This window comes from Prunus mume, linkage group LG3, assembly GCF_029339155.1.
Source record: "Prunus mume cultivar Tortuosa linkage group LG3, ASM2933915v1, whole genome shotgun sequence".
NCBI classification, from domain to species: domain Eukaryota; kingdom Viridiplantae; phylum Streptophyta; class Magnoliopsida; order Rosales; family Rosaceae; genus Prunus; species Prunus mume.
In genome coordinates this window covers 13204280-13222286 of record NC_142700.1, presented here as the reverse complement: position 1 = coordinate 13222286, position 18007 = coordinate 13204280, and the positions used below count along the sequence as shown (strand labels likewise).

General features: G+C 35.4%; 3 protein-coding genes across 4 annotated transcripts; 1 reads left to right on the top strand and 2 right to left on the bottom strand.

The window, feature by feature from the left end:
- Positions 1-71: 71 nt before the first annotated feature.
- On the bottom strand, positions 72-2339 carry LOC103326016 (transcription elongation factor 1 homolog). Its single transcript, XM_008228218.3, has 5 exons — positions 2222-2339; positions 1480-1611; positions 1133-1203; positions 521-542; positions 72-409 (listed from the first exon to the last, which is right to left on the bottom strand). The coding sequence occupies exons 2-5, from the start codon at positions 1590-1592 to the stop codon at positions 349-351; spliced, it is 267 nt and encodes an 88-aa protein (XP_008226440.1). The 5' UTR covers positions 1593-1611; positions 2222-2339; the 3' UTR covers positions 72-348.
- A 2051-nt stretch (positions 2340-4390) lies between these two features.
- Positions 4391-8180, bottom strand: LOC103326017 (Polynucleotidyl transferase, ribonuclease H-like superfamily protein). Of its 2 annotated transcripts, none has more exons than XM_008228219.2 (8): positions 7941-8180; positions 7712-7796; positions 7030-7111; positions 6696-6804; positions 6018-6106; positions 5881-5945; positions 5697-5781; positions 4391-4799 (listed from the first exon to the last, which is right to left on the bottom strand). In XM_008228219.2, the coding sequence occupies exons 1-8, from the start codon at positions 8041-8043 to the stop codon at positions 4629-4631; spliced, it is 789 nt and encodes a 262-aa protein (XP_008226441.2). In that variant the 5' UTR covers positions 8044-8180; the 3' UTR covers positions 4391-4628. The 2 variants fall into 2 exon arrangements, with proteins under 2 accessions (XP_008226441.2, XP_008226442.2); XM_008228220.2 differs by having other exon boundaries at positions 5697-5778; positions 7941-8179.
- A 3500-nt stretch (positions 8181-11680) lies between these two features.
- On the top strand, positions 11681-16395 carry LOC103326019 (uncharacterized). Its single transcript, XM_008228221.2, has 8 exons — positions 11681-11976; positions 12943-12980; positions 14014-14076; positions 14181-14264; positions 14339-14373; positions 15154-15239; positions 15916-15981; positions 16107-16395. Exons 1-8 carry the CDS (start codon positions 11910-11912, stop codon positions 16139-16141), a joined length of 474 nt encoding a protein of 157 aa, XP_008226443.1. The 5' UTR covers positions 11681-11909; the 3' UTR covers positions 16142-16395.
- The last annotated feature ends 1612 nt before the right edge of the window (positions 16396-18007 follow it).

Below are 18007 nucleotides of genomic sequence, written 5' to 3'. Positions count from 1 at the left end.
AATCTTCACAACCGTTTCCATCTAAACGCAATCATCCACATCAATCTATATGGGAAGAGCATAAAAACTAGTTGAAAGAACAACCACCAATAGGTAAATTATACAGCAAGCCTATTCTCATAGCTTCGGACATTCGGAGTATGTTAGAATACATATATATCTATATATATACCAACTTATAAAACAAACTGAAAAATGTACATACATAGGTTCAAAACTCTACTATGTTACAGCAACCATACGAATAAAGCCCGATAATACTTTATTGGATTCAAGGGCACAGAACTTTCCAGCCCTCTCTTTCCTTTACAACAACAAGACTGAACGAAACATCCCCTATCTTCTTTCCTAAGCACCATCATCATCAACAGTGTTGACCCGCTCACATTCGTCTATCCATTCGCTGTATCTGTAATGAAAGAATTTATGGTCATACAAAAGAGTAAAGGAAAAGAGACCAAACTTAATATGAAACTAACTATTAACAAATTCACTAGACAAAAGGATATGAACTACTTACACGTCAATCGGTTCAGTCAAAGCTGCAAAACAAACAAAAGAAAGATCAGCAATTATCACACACATGGAAATGGCAGTCACTATCCGGAGAACAAGAAGCATCTAAACAGAATAATCATCCAAAACCAAAGTTGCCACATTTACCTACAACCTAGGGAATTCTCTATCCATTTTTCCAGTGCAAGGTTGATAGATTTTCAATTATGATTCTACTCGGGTTATCCACAAAACTCCCAACACCATCCTTGTTTTGTCCACATACTTCGGAAACATATTTTCATTTTGAATTATTCACTTAAATCTCCCTACATTTCATATGCATTATTAACTGTTACATCGAAGTTGGTGACTGCAAAAAGCAACATGTTCATTTTCACCCGACAAAAAACCTAATTACCGTAAAACCAATAGCAAAACTCAAATCCTCACAAAAAGAAATTATTGGTGTTGTAGTTTTGACTAATCTTTATGTGTGCTCCTGGTTATATAATTCTCAATCAATCCTGTTACACTCCCAACATTGGACCTCACAAGTATCCAGAAACAACACAATCTCAGAAATGCTGTACATTAAAAATAGTAACTTAAGACCACAAGAAAGTATTTGGCATACCTGTGATGGTTGTGCTGAAATTCTCTTGGCAAATGCTACAGACAGCCTCTCCAATTAAGTTCTTCATGTCACTGAAACCAAATAACTCATTCACTTTCAATTCAAAACCAAATGAGAAACAAGTACATATGCAAGTAAGCTAAACCCAGCCAGATTCTATTTCATATATGAAACAAAGAAATGGAAATGAACATGTGACAATTACCACACACCTCTACCATTGTTGACCAAAAACACATTCCTTGGCAGCACCATTGAACATATAAAACTCAAATGAACTCGATACATTCCTAAGAAGATAAAATACATCAAAAGTTGGGAGAAAATAGATTAAACGAAAAACTTACATTCGGCATTCAACGCTGCTCCCATGGTTGCAAAAGGGGCAACAGAAAACAGTATCAAGCTTGTCCATTCGCTTCTTAGCTGCAGGCTTTGCCTTGGACTTTCTCTTGCCCATTTTTCAACAAATTTCTGTCCTGTTATCATTATTTCAACCAATTAGTTCTCGTTTTAGGATATTAAACAAAACATGCAGCCACCATATCACCTGGGCTTCCCACATACATAGACAGATGGTGCAATGCCTACTATGATTTTAAAGTATACGCTTTAATTAACAATTATATAAAGCCTGTGTGCGTGTACTTTCAATTAAATGATATCGCTGTGATGTGACATTTATAATGCATTTGACAAATACAAGGAGAATATGGGGTTTGGGGAAATATTAAGCCCAAAAAATCGATTGAGGGTTGTGATAATATGTGTTTATATACATAACATAATCACAAAAAACCTTCAGAATTGAAATAAAATTGTTTCTGCTGTTAATTAGAACAAGGAAGAACTTTTGCACTGGAAAACATACTGCTGAATTCCAAATTCGCATACAAATAAAAAATTTAAAACTTCAAAAGGGGGTTGGGAAACCCTAGAAAATTTACAGTCAAAGAAAGCGAAATTAAGAAAGCGATGAAGAAACCCTGGATTCTGAGGAGAAACTGAGAATTATGTTCTAGTTGAATGAGAGAAACCCTAAGATCACGAACCCTTAAAAGGAGATTGGGGAAAAGAGAAAGACCGTACCTTAGTGAGACAACGCACTTCCGAATCGAATGATTGCTTTCTTTAGAAATGCTATATTTCTGCGGGAGAAAATACTAAATAGGGCGGGTCTCTATTTATAGGCATCCGCTTGCGGCTTGCCCACGTAATCAAGGGCCAAAAAATAAATATCGGCTTCTCTGAGGGCATAAGGCTCAAGAAATGTTAATGCTACTCTAGCAAAAAAAGAAAAAGAAAAGGGGGATCTGTGTAATTGTGTTAAAGAACTTTATATTTATTATACTTCCTTAGGTTGTTTTTATTATTCTCCATTGTTGATTATTAATTACTTAAATCAGTAATATAATTCCATTTTTAATTACAAAATAATTAAATACATTTTTGGTCACTGGGTGTTACATGAAAATTCAATTTGGCCACTAAGAAAAATCTCAATTTGTACTGTTACTCATTCATTCAATAACAAAAAAAACTAAATTTAGGTCTTTATCTATATATATAAAGCAAAAGGCAGATAATTGTGAAACAATCAAAATACCAGACAATCACATCAATTAAAAGTGTCAATAAATCATAAAAGATAAGAAAATTTTTTAATTAATTTTAATTGATGTGTTGTCCACCTCATCTGCCACAATCAAAATATTCTACCAGAAAATACCTTTGGTTAATACAAAACATTAATAATTAAAATTATTAATTCAATGAGGATAATATGGTAAATTTATATTTTTTCATATTAAAAAAAAAATCAGATAATAGGTCCTACTTTTATGGAACATAACTACTCAGTTATTTTTTCTTAATTCTAAAAATAAAATAAAAAATAAAAAAGAAAAAAGAAAACCAATTGGCACATGCCAATGGGCTAGTATAACTTAATGCTAAATTTATATTCATGGATATTCTATGAAACATGGTTACTGAAGTACTTCACCTAAGAAAGGGAAATGTACAATACATGTACATATGTATTTTTCTATATTTAATATATATATATTTTTTTTACAAAAATTTTAATAATACACACATAATTTTCACATATTATTGAATAAAAATAATATATATTTAAAAAAATTAAATGAAAGTGAAGGGGTTGTTAGGAGGTCTGATGTATAGCCGAACGGCTATACTCACAACAAAAATAAAAAATAGCTGCCTATACGCAGGGCCTTTGTTTTTTAAATAATAAATAGTATAGCCGAACGGCTATCCTTTGTAAATATAATATATATCTAGCCGGTCGGCTATACTGCGTCACCTTTTTTAATTTTTTTAAAATTGTATAGCCGGGCGGCTATACTAGTAAAAAAAATATAAAATAGGCCACCAATGCGCTAGGAGGCTTTTTTAAAAATAATAAATCGTATAGCCATGCGGCTATACTAGGTTTCCCTTTTTTATTATTTTTAATCAATAGTATCGCCGCTCGGCTATACAGTGAGGTATTTCATTATTTTCGCTCGATAGTATAGCCACACGGCTATACACGAAAAAGCCCGCCCTAGGCATGGCTTTTTTAAATATAATAGCCGCATGGCTATATTAAATGTTTTTAATTTTTTAATGACTGGTATAGCCGTATTTTAATAAATTGTATAGCCGGACGGCTGTACTGGTGTCACGTTCTAATTTTTTTTTGAGTAATAGTACAGTTGGGCAGCTATACCTCGGTTCTTCATCTTAATAATTTTTCATAAATAGTATAGCAAAAATCCCTTTTTTTTTTTCCCTGATTTTCGTTTATCAATAAGAGTAATTTAAAGCATTATCCATTATTATTAGGCCATTACCTGAATCTCTATTGTCCTTTTTTGATTTTTTACTTTTTTCAGAGTTATTAACTTTACAAAGAACTTAGCATTTTACGATTTGATACTCGTATTATGTATGTACATTTGTATTTTTCAATATTTCTATTTTCTGTACACGTATTTAAGATTGGTAAAATACACATTTTTTTTAAAAAGCAAAACAAGAACTGAACCACAAGTCTATCAAAGCAGGCATTTTCAAAGACATGAAAATTTAGGTTCGAGGGACAAAATTGTGTCAACGTTTATATGTTTCAAGCAAAACATTTTACAAGACATGAAAATTTCCTCCATGGAGCGAATAATTTCCTGTCTTCACGAACCTTTTCACCAAAGGATTAAATATAAAGAATAATTCAGCTGGCACCAATGAAAATTTCCTCCATGGGGAAAGAAAGGCGGTGAGTCTAAATTTTTTAATCCATTCAAGACATCATGAGATTATCTGTAGCTCTGTTTGGTGAAAGAAATTGTTATTGTCTGGTATACCGTTCTTTTTGTTCTTCCTTTTGGCTACATGGGATCTGTTCCTAGTGAATTGAACTTAGCTTCCGAAACTGTAAACAGGAAGTCAATACTAGGATGCTGTTCTTGACCAAAAAAAAAAAAAAAAACTAGGATGCTGTTTCTGCAAGGTCAGTTTTCAAATAATCTCCCTCCTTCGGCTTCTTTTTAGGCTTTCGTTTCTTCTGTTTCTGCTTGAGTTTAATTTGATCTTTAACTCTCTTTTCCCATGCTTTTTTGTTTTTCTGATAAAGAACCATTGCAGCGCGAGCATCTTCTACCTGAAACAACGTCATGAGTTAAACAAAGGCATCCAACAGGTTTTGTTGAAAAGAAGCGGACATGTTTAACCATATGTAGCAACATTCAAGACATAAAGCAATATAACTATAAATAAAAACTACTACCAACGCAGCATCCAAACAGGTAATAATATGAGTTTCTCAACGAAGTAAACTAAATAGAATAATTGTATAACAGGGCAATGAATTAAAACTTCTTCAAGGCATTGCATTCACCAACTTTGCAAGCAAATCAAGTTTCATTTGAGAAGAAAGTATCTGCCTCCACTCAAACTTTTGATAGATGTTTGGAATAAGAATAAAATAAAGGAGAAGGCGTGAAGAGAAAGAAGGCTGAACAAAATAGATGGTCTTTCTATTTTCAGGTTCTGAGTGATACAGCAGAGTCCCAAGGCACTTTCGTTACTTATTTTTTATATCTTCTTTTATCTCAAATACAAAATACAGCTAAGAGAGACTTTTAGACTTTCTAGGGCACATAGACAAAAGCATGCAGTCTTAGACTTCTAAGACTTCCCAGACTCTTCACAAACTCTCTAGCATTTAGCACATTAACATGTAACAATAGGAAAATGCTATTTATCCCACCCTTTCTTTCCCAACTTACATGCCACATGATAGGGACCACATCATTGCATTAAAAGAAGAACCACGTGGCAAACCCAATTTCAGCATGTCATCTAAGTTGGAAAGAAAATGTTGGGATAAAAAGTTGGGTTGTATAGCATTTGTCCTTTTTGATGAGCCTTGTCACATTTCAGTGGAGTTTGTGAAATCATATCCTAATGCTAAATGTTGTAGAAGTTGTATAGAAAGTGCAACAAGAATACAATTTTCTGTTCAAACTGCACTAAGAAAAAGAATCAGAATACTGACTGGGCAGTGCTCCCCATTTTGGATCTGAACATCAAGAAACTCAGCTGCAAGATGCCGAAGTGCCCTTCTGGACCCTTTCCCCCTGCTTCACCAACCACACATGTCATGAAGACAAATCATGATACTTGAAGACTCTCAGCAAATTTTAATTATTGAATAATTCTTAAAGAACGAAAAAAATTACCTCATAAAAGGTTCATACTCCAATGTATCCCTCAAGTCCTCCTTGGGATGACTTAAAAGCAAAGCCTGTTTCAGTCAAATTGTTAGATTAAAGATTCACATCTATACTCTACACAACCATATTAAAAGGCCAGATACCTTAAGATCATTGCGCAATGCATGGCCCACAAGAATTCGTCCTTTAATCAACTCTGCCACTCTTTTCTGAACAATTCGAAAATCCTTTGCTGCAGATAACAAAGATGCATGAGGCATTCTATCACTGTCAGCATAATTTCGCATACATTGGTCTTGTAACCCTAGTTATAATAAATACATATTGATAAATTGTTCATTAAAAAAAAACAAAATGTTGCAAATGGAATGTAAGTATGATAATGACAGGATGAAGTGGTAACTGGTAGGTGGTATGTGGTAAGAGGAAAGATAGTTTACAGAACTGAGATGGGCACTAAAGAGGGACAAGATTATTTAAGACATAGACACCAAGTGAGAAAGAAAATACATAATTAGCAACAAAAAAATCATGTAGCTCATCCGGAGAAGAAATTGATGTTAGTTGTATTAGTTTGCACATATAATATTAAAAAAATTGATTTTGCACATAAAGCACAGCCTTATCTATTGACCAATGGAAGTCACTTGTGGAGCTAACATAACATAGCCATTTAAGAAGCCACCAATTTAGTAGCAGTTCATTCTAACATTTTTCTCTTCCTTTATTTTCTGAACAAGAATTTCATATAGAAGTTCTAGTTAAGCATACCTACATTTAAATATATTTAGAAAAGCAGCAGAAATAAAGATAAAGTCAACCTTTTCTCAAGTCCCGGGGACGAATGCCACTTATTTGAGTCCGAAAATCAACAACATGTTCTAGTGGGCGAACAAACTCATCATATATAACATTACCCCATTTATTTACCTGCCAAAAAACTGTACCATCAGCAATCACCAATCAGTGATCCTAACAAGTTAAAGTACCAAGTGTAAGATGATATCTACCTAAACACATTAACTCACAAATCAACTAAGGAAATAACAACAGATACAAAACTGTTTGTCAAAAATGCATATCTTATAGATCCACCCTGTCCAACTACAATATGACAGAAGAGTAAGAGAGGAAAGAAAAAGAACTAAGGACTACCAGTGTAACACGTCCAAGGGCACTTTTGTTTCCTTGACTGACACCAACCATTTCACAATCCATGGCTACTTCATCTGTCACTCTGTCAAATGGTTTAGAAGTTAGGTGATTCACCAATTGAAGCTGTTAAGGGGGAAAGTTACTTACACAACATCTTACACATAGAAAAATGCTTAGAAGATATGCATTTAAACAATTCTGTTACCAATAACCAAATGTTCACAAAAATGGAGTTCAATACATGTTACCATGATATTGATTGATACCAAAACTAGAAAGCATAACTTCCAAGGTCTTTCTGGAAGTTTTATGAAGATTTTCTTGTAGAAAATTACATGGGGTGAGTGGGAAGACAAATTCTAATAATCATGATTCACACACATATCATGGTCAAGCATTACTCTAATGGATACAATTGCATTACTGAATTCTCAAGTTTAAGTGCCTAACTACTAAAAATTATTGTAAACTTGGTCTCCATTAATTTGAAGCCATCAGGATTTCCCAACACCTAAGTCATGAGATAGAACAATTTGAAACAATTAATCTCTTTTCTTCCTACCCTTTATTTTTCTCGTAGTTTAGTTCCCATAGCCAAAGAGAAGAATAATTCGCCTCAACTAAACCAATAGGCTCATCAACACAACAGAGCAACAAACAAGAATCTCTCCGAAAAAATCACCTGCAATCATCATTAACAGGAGTGAGAGGATTGACATGAGATAGAGAATCATCCAACTCTGCATCCGTTCTCTCTTTCCGCTTCCCTGTGAATAAAAATCTCAATAAAAACCTTTGCTTTATGCTCTTTTAAACTCAAACCCAACAAAAAGAAAGGTGCTTTCACCTATATAAATTCTAAGCAAGCCAAGTAGTGGCTGAAGCAAAACAAAGATGTCTGTGCTGTTTACCTAAGATAGTTGCTGGAGGTTTAGGGCCATGGCTCTTCAGCTTTTGTTGGAGTTGAGCCCAGTTGGGGTTTATCTGCAACTGCTTATTAGGGTTCTTCTTCATCTTCTTTCTTCTTCTGGCCGGAAACACAAATGCGATAAAAGAGTATATTCACTGTGCTAAGGTGTCACGACTCACGGAGGCGCCCGATTGTGCACGTCTGAACGACGCCCATTAAAACGACGACATCCCGTTTTTGTTGTCTTCTTTCTTTGTCTAATATCTTTCTATAGCATAAGTGGCAGTGAAAAGACCCTTTTCCTTTTTTTCAATTTCTAATAGCCTTTTTTTTCTTTTTCATAAATATTATTTAACGACGCAACGAATTTTCGTTCATGAGATTTGAACTTAATAAACAAAATTAATGTTAAATTTTGATAAATCAAATTATTATTAATTAAATGGAATTTAGTTATTTAGTTAGAATATGAGGTTGTTTTTAATTTTCATTTTATTTCATGGATGTAATTAGATTCGAACCCCTTTTTTATCTTTATCACACTAAAAGGGATCATACTTTCATCGTCACTCCATACGTAGGGGAAATTACCAAAGGGGTTATTGGGGAGAGAAACGCTAGAGATTTCGCGAAAAGAGAAACAGAAAAACTAGCGAAACAAATCAACGAAAAAGAGACAAAAGGCGCGAATCTAAGATAAACATTTGTTAGAGAAACCGCTGAAGTAGCTCTTTTGATATAGCCTCTCAATGGGGGAAACAATAAGATGAGTACTTTGGGTAAATTAAGGATAAGATAATTACAGTAAAGTAATTCATTTAATAAAATGTGGGTGAGCATAAGCCTTTGGGTCAGTCGGTCACTACGGCTTATGCTCACCTGAAATATCGTAGAAGAAGAAGTATTTATGTTGTTTTTCAAAACAACTTTCGGCAACACCCTCTATCACCATTATAGAAATGCTATTCCCACGAAACTCTTTCATTTCATAGAAGTTTATTCTTATTCTCACAAAGCAAATAGCATTTCCTATTGATTTGTCCCTTGGACTGGACCTATTTTGATTATGAATTATCCATCGCTACGATTTGGCCCCGCTCTGATTCTGAAGCTTCTTCTTTAGTATAGGATTCAAAATAATAATCAAATCAAAAGAAGCGGTTGGGCAAGAACAAGAAGCAGTCGTCGCCTGGCAGTCGGTAGCTCTACTAAGCAAAGAACCGCTTGCTCCCTTTTCTTAGCGAATAAGAAGAAGACGATTCACCGACAAAAAAGGAAAGATTTGTAAGGGGTCAGATGATTCCCCGCAAAATGAGGAAAAAAGAGGGCTTCACGAGTGGAAAGAGAAAAAAAAACTGACGATACGACGAGAAATCAGACAATACCTATTACTAGAACTAGGAGGGGTTATCCACACTTTGGGCATTAAGGAGCTTACACCTTTATTAAAAAGAGCCCGACGTTTCGGGTAAGATGGAACCCTTTTCTATACCCTTAACTTGCCATAGGTGTGAGTGGACCTTTCTCCTCAAGCGCTTCCCAACTTCTTACTCACTACAAGCCTCTTATCACCTTAGTTAACCATATCCAAAGTTCGTTCCTTTTAAGTCTATCTCAACTTCATAATTATGCAAAAAGCTTATAATTTAAGTATTTAAGAACTGTAGGGGTTTTTTTGTTCCGGCAGCTATTGATGGGTCTAAACTATTATAAAGAGCCAAATGTATGAAATTGCCCCTTAAGTTTAAGTTCATGGATCATGCCCCTTGAGAATGAGTTCAAGGGTCATACCCCAAAGTGTTTTGAAAGGGTAGCTGAGCCTTAGGAAACACCTTGGTCTTCTTCACTAATGAAACCAACATTCGCTTACAGATAAATTCTTGGCTTGGCATGAGAAGCTTGTGGCATGAGAGCTGAGCATTCATGAGTTTAACAGGAGAGAGGGAGAAAGAGCTGCGATTTCCTATGAGAAACAGAGTTTTTAAGGCAAGGGGGAAATGATTCTAAAGGAGTTCGTTGAAGAGAGAGAGATGGAGGAATAACAATGGGTGTGTTAAGTAGTTTCCGGCAACTCGACGAAAGCTCTGTCAAGCTCTAGAACGATTTATCAGAAGAGAAAATGGGAGAAGATAGAGGAATGAAGCTCGAAATTGCAGAGGTTTAAGGGATGAGAGATGAAGCTTACTCTCTGGATGTGGGTTGCTTGCCCTTTTTTGAGTTGTTTTGCTGGGTAGAAAGTGTCTCCCTTTTATAGGCACTGGAAGCTCTTTTTTCTCAAGAATAGTTGGTTCTCTCCAATTTTGCTAAGTCTTCTCCTCCATTTCTCTCATCTTCCTTCGATTCAACCTCTTTTGTGAAACCTTCCTCTGTCCAAACACATAAAGACAAGATTTTTTGGAGCCCTAAAGCTTTCCCGCAGCTGCTTCAGTATTAAACTCTTATTTTTGACTACTACCTCACTTTCTTTCCTCCCTTATTTCATGGCAAGAGCTGGTAAGAGAAATGAGTGGGTAATGACGCTGGTCTAAATAGTGTTTTGCTCAAGTATCCTTTGGTTTTTTGGATGGCTTGTGATGTGATTTGTCTTTGGCCATGTGTTGAAGATTCGTAGCAGCCTGCATACATAGGCAACCTTTGGCTTTTGTCGTTGGTTTGGTCTCCCGCCATTTGCTGGAGACTTTCAGATATTTTATAGGTCATTTGGGCCATTCTAAGGTGATGGTTTAACCCATTAAGGGAATGAGCTAATTTTCTAGAGTATTGGGCTATATTCTCTCATTTATGCTTATCCACACATTTGGGCTCAAGAAATGAGCTTGAGTTTGACTCTCCCAAAACTTCATTTCTCACTCATCTATAGGCTTTATGAAAACTCAGAACCATCCATACCACAACCCACTCAAGAAGTCCCATACATTCGTGGTGGGCCCACTTAAACATGGCGTATTGCTTATTTGCTTTGCGTGGCAAGTGTGCAAGTATATATGATTTAACTCTTGCATAGCCAAGTTGGGTTTCTTCCCAAGTTAGGTGTCGTACTGGGTTAGAAATATATTTAGACCCAGTTTTGAATTTTTTGGGCCTCAACAAGAATATTCACTCATACTATCGATATTCTACGTTGATTTCTCTCTTTTCAATATGGCTTGTGTTTAAAATATATATTTAAAAAGAAATCAATATTCCGACTTTAAAAAATCCTTCTAAAGGTAGTATCCGGTTCTATACTAATTGGACAATAGAAAAGTAGAGATTTCATATCCATATATTCCTCTATTTTATGATATTCTTGACAATGATATGTACTATGACTCACACCACCCACCTGCCATAAAAATGAGTATTATGCTTTTGGGGAAGCTTCATTCCATCAAATATTTGGTTAGTTTTTAGATAATTTATCATAATCATAACTCATTTTCTTATGCAGCGTTCTCACTTAACCCTAACTCAAATGGGTTACATGTCTCTAGTCTTGCTATTATGATATCAAAGTTTTAGAACATGAGGTGTGATGAAAAATATTTCATTTTTTTAGTATAAACGATGGCCTAAAATAGAGGGGAGGAATGATTTCTCATACACACAAAAATGATGATATGGAGGTTCGAACATGAAACATCTGGTTAGTAAATAAATGCCATTTTTTCCACTGAATCAGACCTGTTGACATGAAAAATATTTCATATGTTAGGTACTTTCGGCCAAAAATGTTATATACTTTGGCATGTGATTTATTTTTATTAAATATATGGGTCTAAAGAGTGTCTGGATGAGATGGACCAGGAGGCTTAAATAGACAGAAACTGAAAAATGCCTGGTACACTCTCACACACAGTAGGTTTGAAGAGCAAGAGGCAAAGCCAAAAGCAGCACCAGCTGCAGCAACTATATATACTCAGACAAAGCCTTTCTAATCCCTAGCTTTCTTCTTCTTTCTCTCTGTCTCGTCTTGAAACTTCAATCGAAAATGGGAAGAGGAAAGTTCAAGGGCAAGCCCACCGGTCACCGCCACTTCTCCACCCACGAAGAGATGGGTAATATCTCTCTATCTATTTCTCTCTATTTGTCAAATCTGGTTCAAATTTATATATGTATATATATGTATATGTATATGTAGGTATATGTATGTATGCATGCGTTGAGCAGGGTCTCAGTTGTTTGCGCTTATTTAGATCTAGATAAGTTTGTGCAAGTTTTAGGCATTTCTGGTTTTGAAATTTTAGCTGTCAATCTGAAAGCTCGTAAATTTTTCATCAAATTTTGTTCTTTGAAAAATATTTCATTGACGTTGCGTTGGCATGTTGGTTCTGTTCGTATTGATTCACCTTAAGTTTGGACCAGTAAATTGGATGACCTCTGTAAGAACACAAAAAGGAAAACTTGTTAAAAATGGTTGATTCTATTGGATTGAAATTTGGACTGTATCTATTGGGTATAGAATTCAATTTAACTAAGCTTTAATTCCTAATAGAGTGTATGTGAGTCCCTTTTGATCCCTTATGCTGTGAAAACATTCTCAGTCAATTAAATTTGCATTTCATCACTACTTTTGCTGCAAAAGACCATGATGTTCGTGTGGATGATTTGAAATTTACTCTGTATTAAGGAGCATATTAAGTGTAATTTGTTGATTGTAGGTTTCATTATATGTCAGGCTAGGAAAGAATATTTCCCTCCACTCCTTGATTTTTACATCATGGTTTCTTGGGATGGCTTTATTGGTTAATATGATAATAAATTTAAGGTTGTTGTCTATGATGCTTGAGTAGTTATTGACGGGTTTATCAGTTGTATTCTATATTACTGTTTGAAGTTAACAATGTGTGATCTTGTATAATTGGGTGATGGTTAAATAACATTGCTTTTGCTTAAGTGTCAGACAGTTTTCTTATTTTCAAATGCTATTGATAATTGGTAAACTTGTTTCAAATGCTTTTGTACTTTCATCTGCTATTAGCTGACTTTATTTTCCTTTGTGTCTATACTTCAAATGGTTGCAGTTGCTGGTACCTCTGCTCGTCCACGTAGTTTTAAAAGGGTAATAATTTGTCCTTTGTTCCTCAGTATTACACTTTTCTCTTATATTTTAATTGAAGACACTGCACTTTCCATGATGCAGTCATGATTGTCAACTATAGAGGTGATGATTTCTATAGGATTTTCTTGTAGTATTTTGTTTGAAAATAGACACACACAGACGCATTCATGGGTACATGATGTTGGCATGTTGAACTAATGCATTGGATACTTCCATATTGGTGTAATCATGTTTCAAATTCTTCATTGTATCAACAAGAAATGATCTTAGCAGAAGTTGCAGAACCAAGATGTTCTGTAACCAAAACTTTCTGGCTAATAGGAATCATATGAAGCATGGCCGAACCACAATGCATCTGTCTTGGATGACTCTAAGCATTACATGATTTGGAGGGTTACTACGTGAAACAAAGGTTTGTTTTCCCTGTAGAGCATGTCTCCTTTAGGAAGTTTATGGACATGCTGCAGTACTCCAAGGAGTAGCTTTTGCCTTCCATGAAAAACCCAGACTCAACCCATCTGCCCAAACCTCATAATAAAAATGTTCCTAATATGAATCTCTTGTATGTGAAAAAAGAATTCCTAATATGAATTGCTTCAAGAGCAGCTTATGTGTTATAGTTTTCCTACTTTTCATGTCAAGCTCCCAACATTCAACGGGGCTCTCTTGATTTGCTTCTATTGTAGGCTAACATTGGGGAGTAGGACTTTTGATCCACTGTAACACACACATTAATTCCTCAAGAATGATATGATAGGCCGTGAATGTAGGAAACTATTAAAGAGCATAAAGTTTTCAAGTATGAGATAGTATTTTGAAAGAAGCAAATCAATATAATCATTGTTGGATATTGTCTGAAATAACGTGATTATTGAAGGCAGAAAATTACTCTTTTGTCATTGACATCATCTTTTTTAATGTATGAGGAGACTATATGGTGGTTTTTGTTGATTTTATCCCCCTCTGTTGCTATGAATTTAAGTTTTTGGTGGTGCTTCTGTATATAAAAGTCATATTTATTTAATATTATCAGGAAGAAGCTGAAGAGGAGGAAGAAGTAGAGTCTGAAGAGGAATCATCAGAAGAAGAATCTGAAGTCAGTATACTCATTGGTGCTTTATTGCTATTCCATTATTCATCTGGTAGCATTTGCATTTCTTATGATTCCAACTTACTGAAATTGTGGCCATATGTTAACAGAAGCGGAAAGGCACTCAGGGAATCATTGAAATTGAGAATCCCAATCTAGTAAAACCAAAGAATGTGAAGGCTAAAAATGTCGATGTAAGCTCGTGACCATATTTTTTATTTACTTGCAGTAATAACTCAATCATCATAATTGTTTGGTGTTTTTGTAGATTGAGAAAACTTCTGAGCTCTCAAGGCGTGAAAGGTATGCATTGCTCCTCACCTCTTGTGCATTCAATATCTGGGGGCCAAGTTCTGTAGCAAGCGATCTATGAAACAAAATATGCTTCCTCATTGATGATGCTTGTATCTTATTTTTCTTTTGTTTTTCCAGAAATATGTTATTATTCTCTAAAATCAAAACTGTCCGATTGAGTATCAGGCTTTAATAGTAGCATCTGGTTCTATCTATAAGCACCAGAAGGTCATACATACTATAGGATGACCTTTTGTTCCTGGCAGTTCCTTGTTTTAATTTACATATCATACCACAGACTATTTTCACTGCCCCTTTGGTTTTGGTTTTGGTTTTCATTTGTTGGAATGTCATGCTTGAGGAGAGACTGAAAAATAAGTGAAACTATTGGTGGTATGGGTGGTAGAGTTGGCTGTGAATTGCTATAAGATTTGGCTATGTTTAGCTTCTGAAATTGGTCTAAGTTCAAGGGTCTGATTGTTAAACAAGGAGAACCAATTGTCCAACAGTTCTTATTAATTGATTCGGGTAACTGTACCTGTGTGCATTTTGTGCAACTGAACTTTATTTCGCCACTTTGTTTTGAGTGTTCCCGACAATGGGGCAAGTGGGATACATATTTGTCAAACTGAAGGCATATCATAGAGGGGTAAATCATAATTTATGATTTCTATATAATTGATTTGCAAAGGCTTATGATCAATATTTTCGAATTGGTTGTTCTTGGAGCCAAATATTTGAGTGATCAAAGCTTAATTAGTGTGTCAACTTAATTCTATCTGTTTGCAGAGAGGAGATAGAGAAGCAAAAGGCTCATGAGCGGTACATGAGGTTGCAGGAACAGGGAAAAACGGAACAAGCAAAAAAAGATTTAGGTAATATTGGAAACAGATAAATTCTAGCTCCATTTTTGGGCAGTTTATTGAAATTACATTAGGCATGTAATAATATGCTAACTGAATTTTCTCAATTAGTATACGCAGATGTTTTTGCTTAAGACTATCATATTTTATTGTCTTTATATTTCATTGCTGATATGTGGCTCCACTTATTGGTGGCTACAAACTAGATGTATGCTGTGCCTAAAGTTGAGTAAAAATTAGTGGGAGAGAATATTATGTCTGCATCTCTTGTTTTTGAATATATTCAACATTCCTTTATTTCTGTAACAATGATACAGTAGAATTGTGTGCAATCAAGTTGTATAGACCAATTATAGACTTGTCCAGGCCATCCGTGGTTCTTCCTGAATAAATTTTTCAACTGAGGTGGTGAGATATTGCTTGTACAAGTATTAGAGGATTATATTGGATATTAGCTAGACAATTTGCAAGACAAAGAATTTGGATTGGAACTTTGTAAGGGGTTTGGGATTTTTGACTTTGTTGCTCAGTTAGTGTAGTTTGGTGGTGGTGAGTATGGATCTGATCTTGTAGCCATGCTTGGTTCTAAATGTCTTTCGATGGATTGGAACTTGACTATTCCTTTGATCACTTCTGAACATCATCTCTATTTCACTGTTTCATTCTTCTATTTAAATTGTTCTTGCAGAACGCTTAGCCCTGATTCGCCAACAAAGAGCGGAAGCCGCTAAGAAGCGAGAAGAAGAAAAGGCTGGTATGTAGCCCAAACTTTGTGTGTTCCTCTCCTGTTTTCTTTGTTCAAGGCTGGAATAGTGCTATCTAAATCTTGATGATCCTCTTTTTGCCCTCTGTACTGATAGTGATCTATGATTTTCTCAGCCAGGGACCAGAAAAAAGGCGAGGGACGCAAGTGAAATAAGTTATGGAGAAGCCCAGTAGATTCACCTGGGCTGCTTATTTTTAATGTTTGACCTTATATGTATTATCTGTATCCCAAGCTAGCTTAAGTTACCGAAGTTTATGCTTTCTTATTTGACATGACTAGTGTATTTATAAACTGTCAGTTTGTTTCGGTGTCAAGTAAAACATGGTGTGGGGGAGAAAACATCTCTTGGTCATTGAAACTATAAGTTTTAATAATCTCAATATAGGGTTTGGTTGAGGTTGACATGAGGATACACAGAGTATCCTTTGTGTGCATTTCTTGTTCAACTCACTTTTCCCTGTATAATTTGCCGTGCAGTTGTTTTGGTGAGCGGTTCAAACGAACTTACTGTTTCATGTACCCAAGGTTTCCTTTTTGGGACAAACAAAAGGATATCGACAAGATGTTTTTACAACATGCCATCAAAGCTAGATATGTCAAATAGGTCGTGCTGGCCCGGCCCATCTCATTTAAACTCGTGCTTTAACGTTTTCATGTCGGGCTGGGCTGGCTTATTTAATTTATCGGGCCGTATCGTGCCAGCTCATTTAATAAAATCATTGATTCTGGCCCCATGTCCATATTAAAAAGGTTGGGTTGGGCTAGTGTCGTGTCCGTGCTCATGTCATACTCGGGCCCAAGAACCAACTCATTTAATTTGAATTTTTTTCACTAGATAATTCAAATTATAAACATTAAAAATATAATTAGAGGCAAAAATGATGAACTATTTGAAAATATTAATCAATCAAAGACATCCAAACAATATGAAAGGGTGGAGGGGAAAAAGTGTCCAACTTCACAAAGTCTTCACTTCAACTTTTCATCTTTAAACAACTTATTATTTCTTTTATAAGGGAAGCGTATATGTTATATGTACTGATTAGATATCAAATCTAATGTTGTTTAATTAATTTGTAGTTGATATGTTTAATTAATTAAGGACCCAAGTAATTTCCATAAAATGAAAGATATAAAATATATGTTTATGATTTTTTTTAAAAAAAAACCATATAAATAATGACATTAGATGTCAAATTATTGCATTTTGACTTTTGAGAAAGAAAAAAATGTAAGTGGGCTGGGCTTGGGCTCGGGTCAAGCCTAGTCCATGTCGGGCCATGGGCCGGCCCGGTCCATTGGACCTCATTTTTGATCTCGGCCCTGCCCAAATTTTCGTGTCATGCCTGAGCACGACCCATTAATATTCGTGCTCGTGTCAAGCCATGCCTCATTTAAACGGGCTGGGCTCGTGCCGTGCTAGGCCGACCCATCCTGTTTGACACCTCTAATCAAAGCTACACCACAATGATAGGCCTACTCATAGCTAGGTATTAGATCCATCATAAATGTATATATATTGTTCTCACCATCTATGTGCGGAAAACTTGAAACTTCCTCTAATTAAATGGAGACAAATACCACTAGATCAAGGTCTGGTCGATGACATACAATGCTTCTTTTAGCTCTACAAGTTGGTATCTTGATACCCATCTCTCTCCCATGTTTAGCTAAACCCTCCTCCTTTCTTTTTCTTTGAACTCTACACCTTATCTACCTCAATCTCAACCAAATGCCACTTGAGCCAAGAAGTAGCATTGGTCCAATAACATCCGATTTCTAAACGAATAAAAGAACAAAGAATCTATGAAGTTTCGGATATGATTGAAATGGAACTGTAGCAAGTTGTGGACGGTGGGTTTTTGATTGGCAGCATATCTGTTGATCGTCCATTTGAGGTTAGAGAAAGTGAAAGAATCTGGTCTTAAACCACTGTTTAAGCAAATTACAAGCTGGAGAAAGAAGGAAGATACCTTGATGCTTGATTTGGTTTGTTTACATCAATTGGGCGGCT

What these genes read in the sequence shown, in the direction of transcription:
- LOC103326016 (XM_008228218.3), bottom strand. Translation starts at nt 1,592, where the DNA reads ATGGGCAAGAGAAAGTCCAAGGCAAAGCCTGCAGCTAAGAAGCGAATG. An exon ending in AGCAGCGTTGAATGCCGAAT is followed by an intron (nt 1,204 to 1,479) that starts GTAAGTTTTTCG and finishes ATTTGGTTTCAG; the next exon opens with TGACATGAAGAACTTAATTG. An exon ending in TTTCAGCACAACCATCACAG is followed by an intron (nt 543 to 1,132) that starts GTATGCCAAATA and finishes TTTGTTTTGCAG; the next exon opens with CTTTGACTGAACCGATTGAC.
- LOC103326017 (XM_008228219.2), bottom strand. Translation starts at nt 8,043, where the DNA reads ATGAAGAAGAACCCTAATAAGCAGTTGCAGATAAACCCCAACTGGGCT. An exon ending in CCCTTGGACGTGTTACACTG is followed by an intron (nt 6,805 to 7,029) that starts GTAGTCCTTAGT and finishes GTTTTTTGGCAG; the next exon opens with GTAAATAAATGGGGTAATGT. An exon ending in TCCCCGGGACTTGAGAAAAG is followed by an intron (nt 6,107 to 6,695) that starts GTTGACTTTATC and finishes TGTTATCTGCAG; the next exon opens with CAAAGGATTTTCGAATTGTT.
- LOC103326019 (XM_008228221.2), top strand. Translation starts at nt 11,910, where the DNA reads ATGGGAAGAGGAAAGTTCAAGGGCAAGCCCACCGGTCACCGCCACTTC. An exon ending in GTCCACGTAGTTTTAAAAGG is followed by an intron (nt 12,981 to 14,013) that starts GTAATAATTTGT and finishes TAATATTATCAG; the next exon opens with GAAGAAGCTGAAGAGGAGGA. An exon ending in GCGAGAAGAAGAAAAGGCTG is followed by an intron (nt 15,982 to 16,106) that starts GTATGTAGCCCA and finishes TGATTTTCTCAG; the next exon opens with CCAGGGACCAGAAAAAAGGC.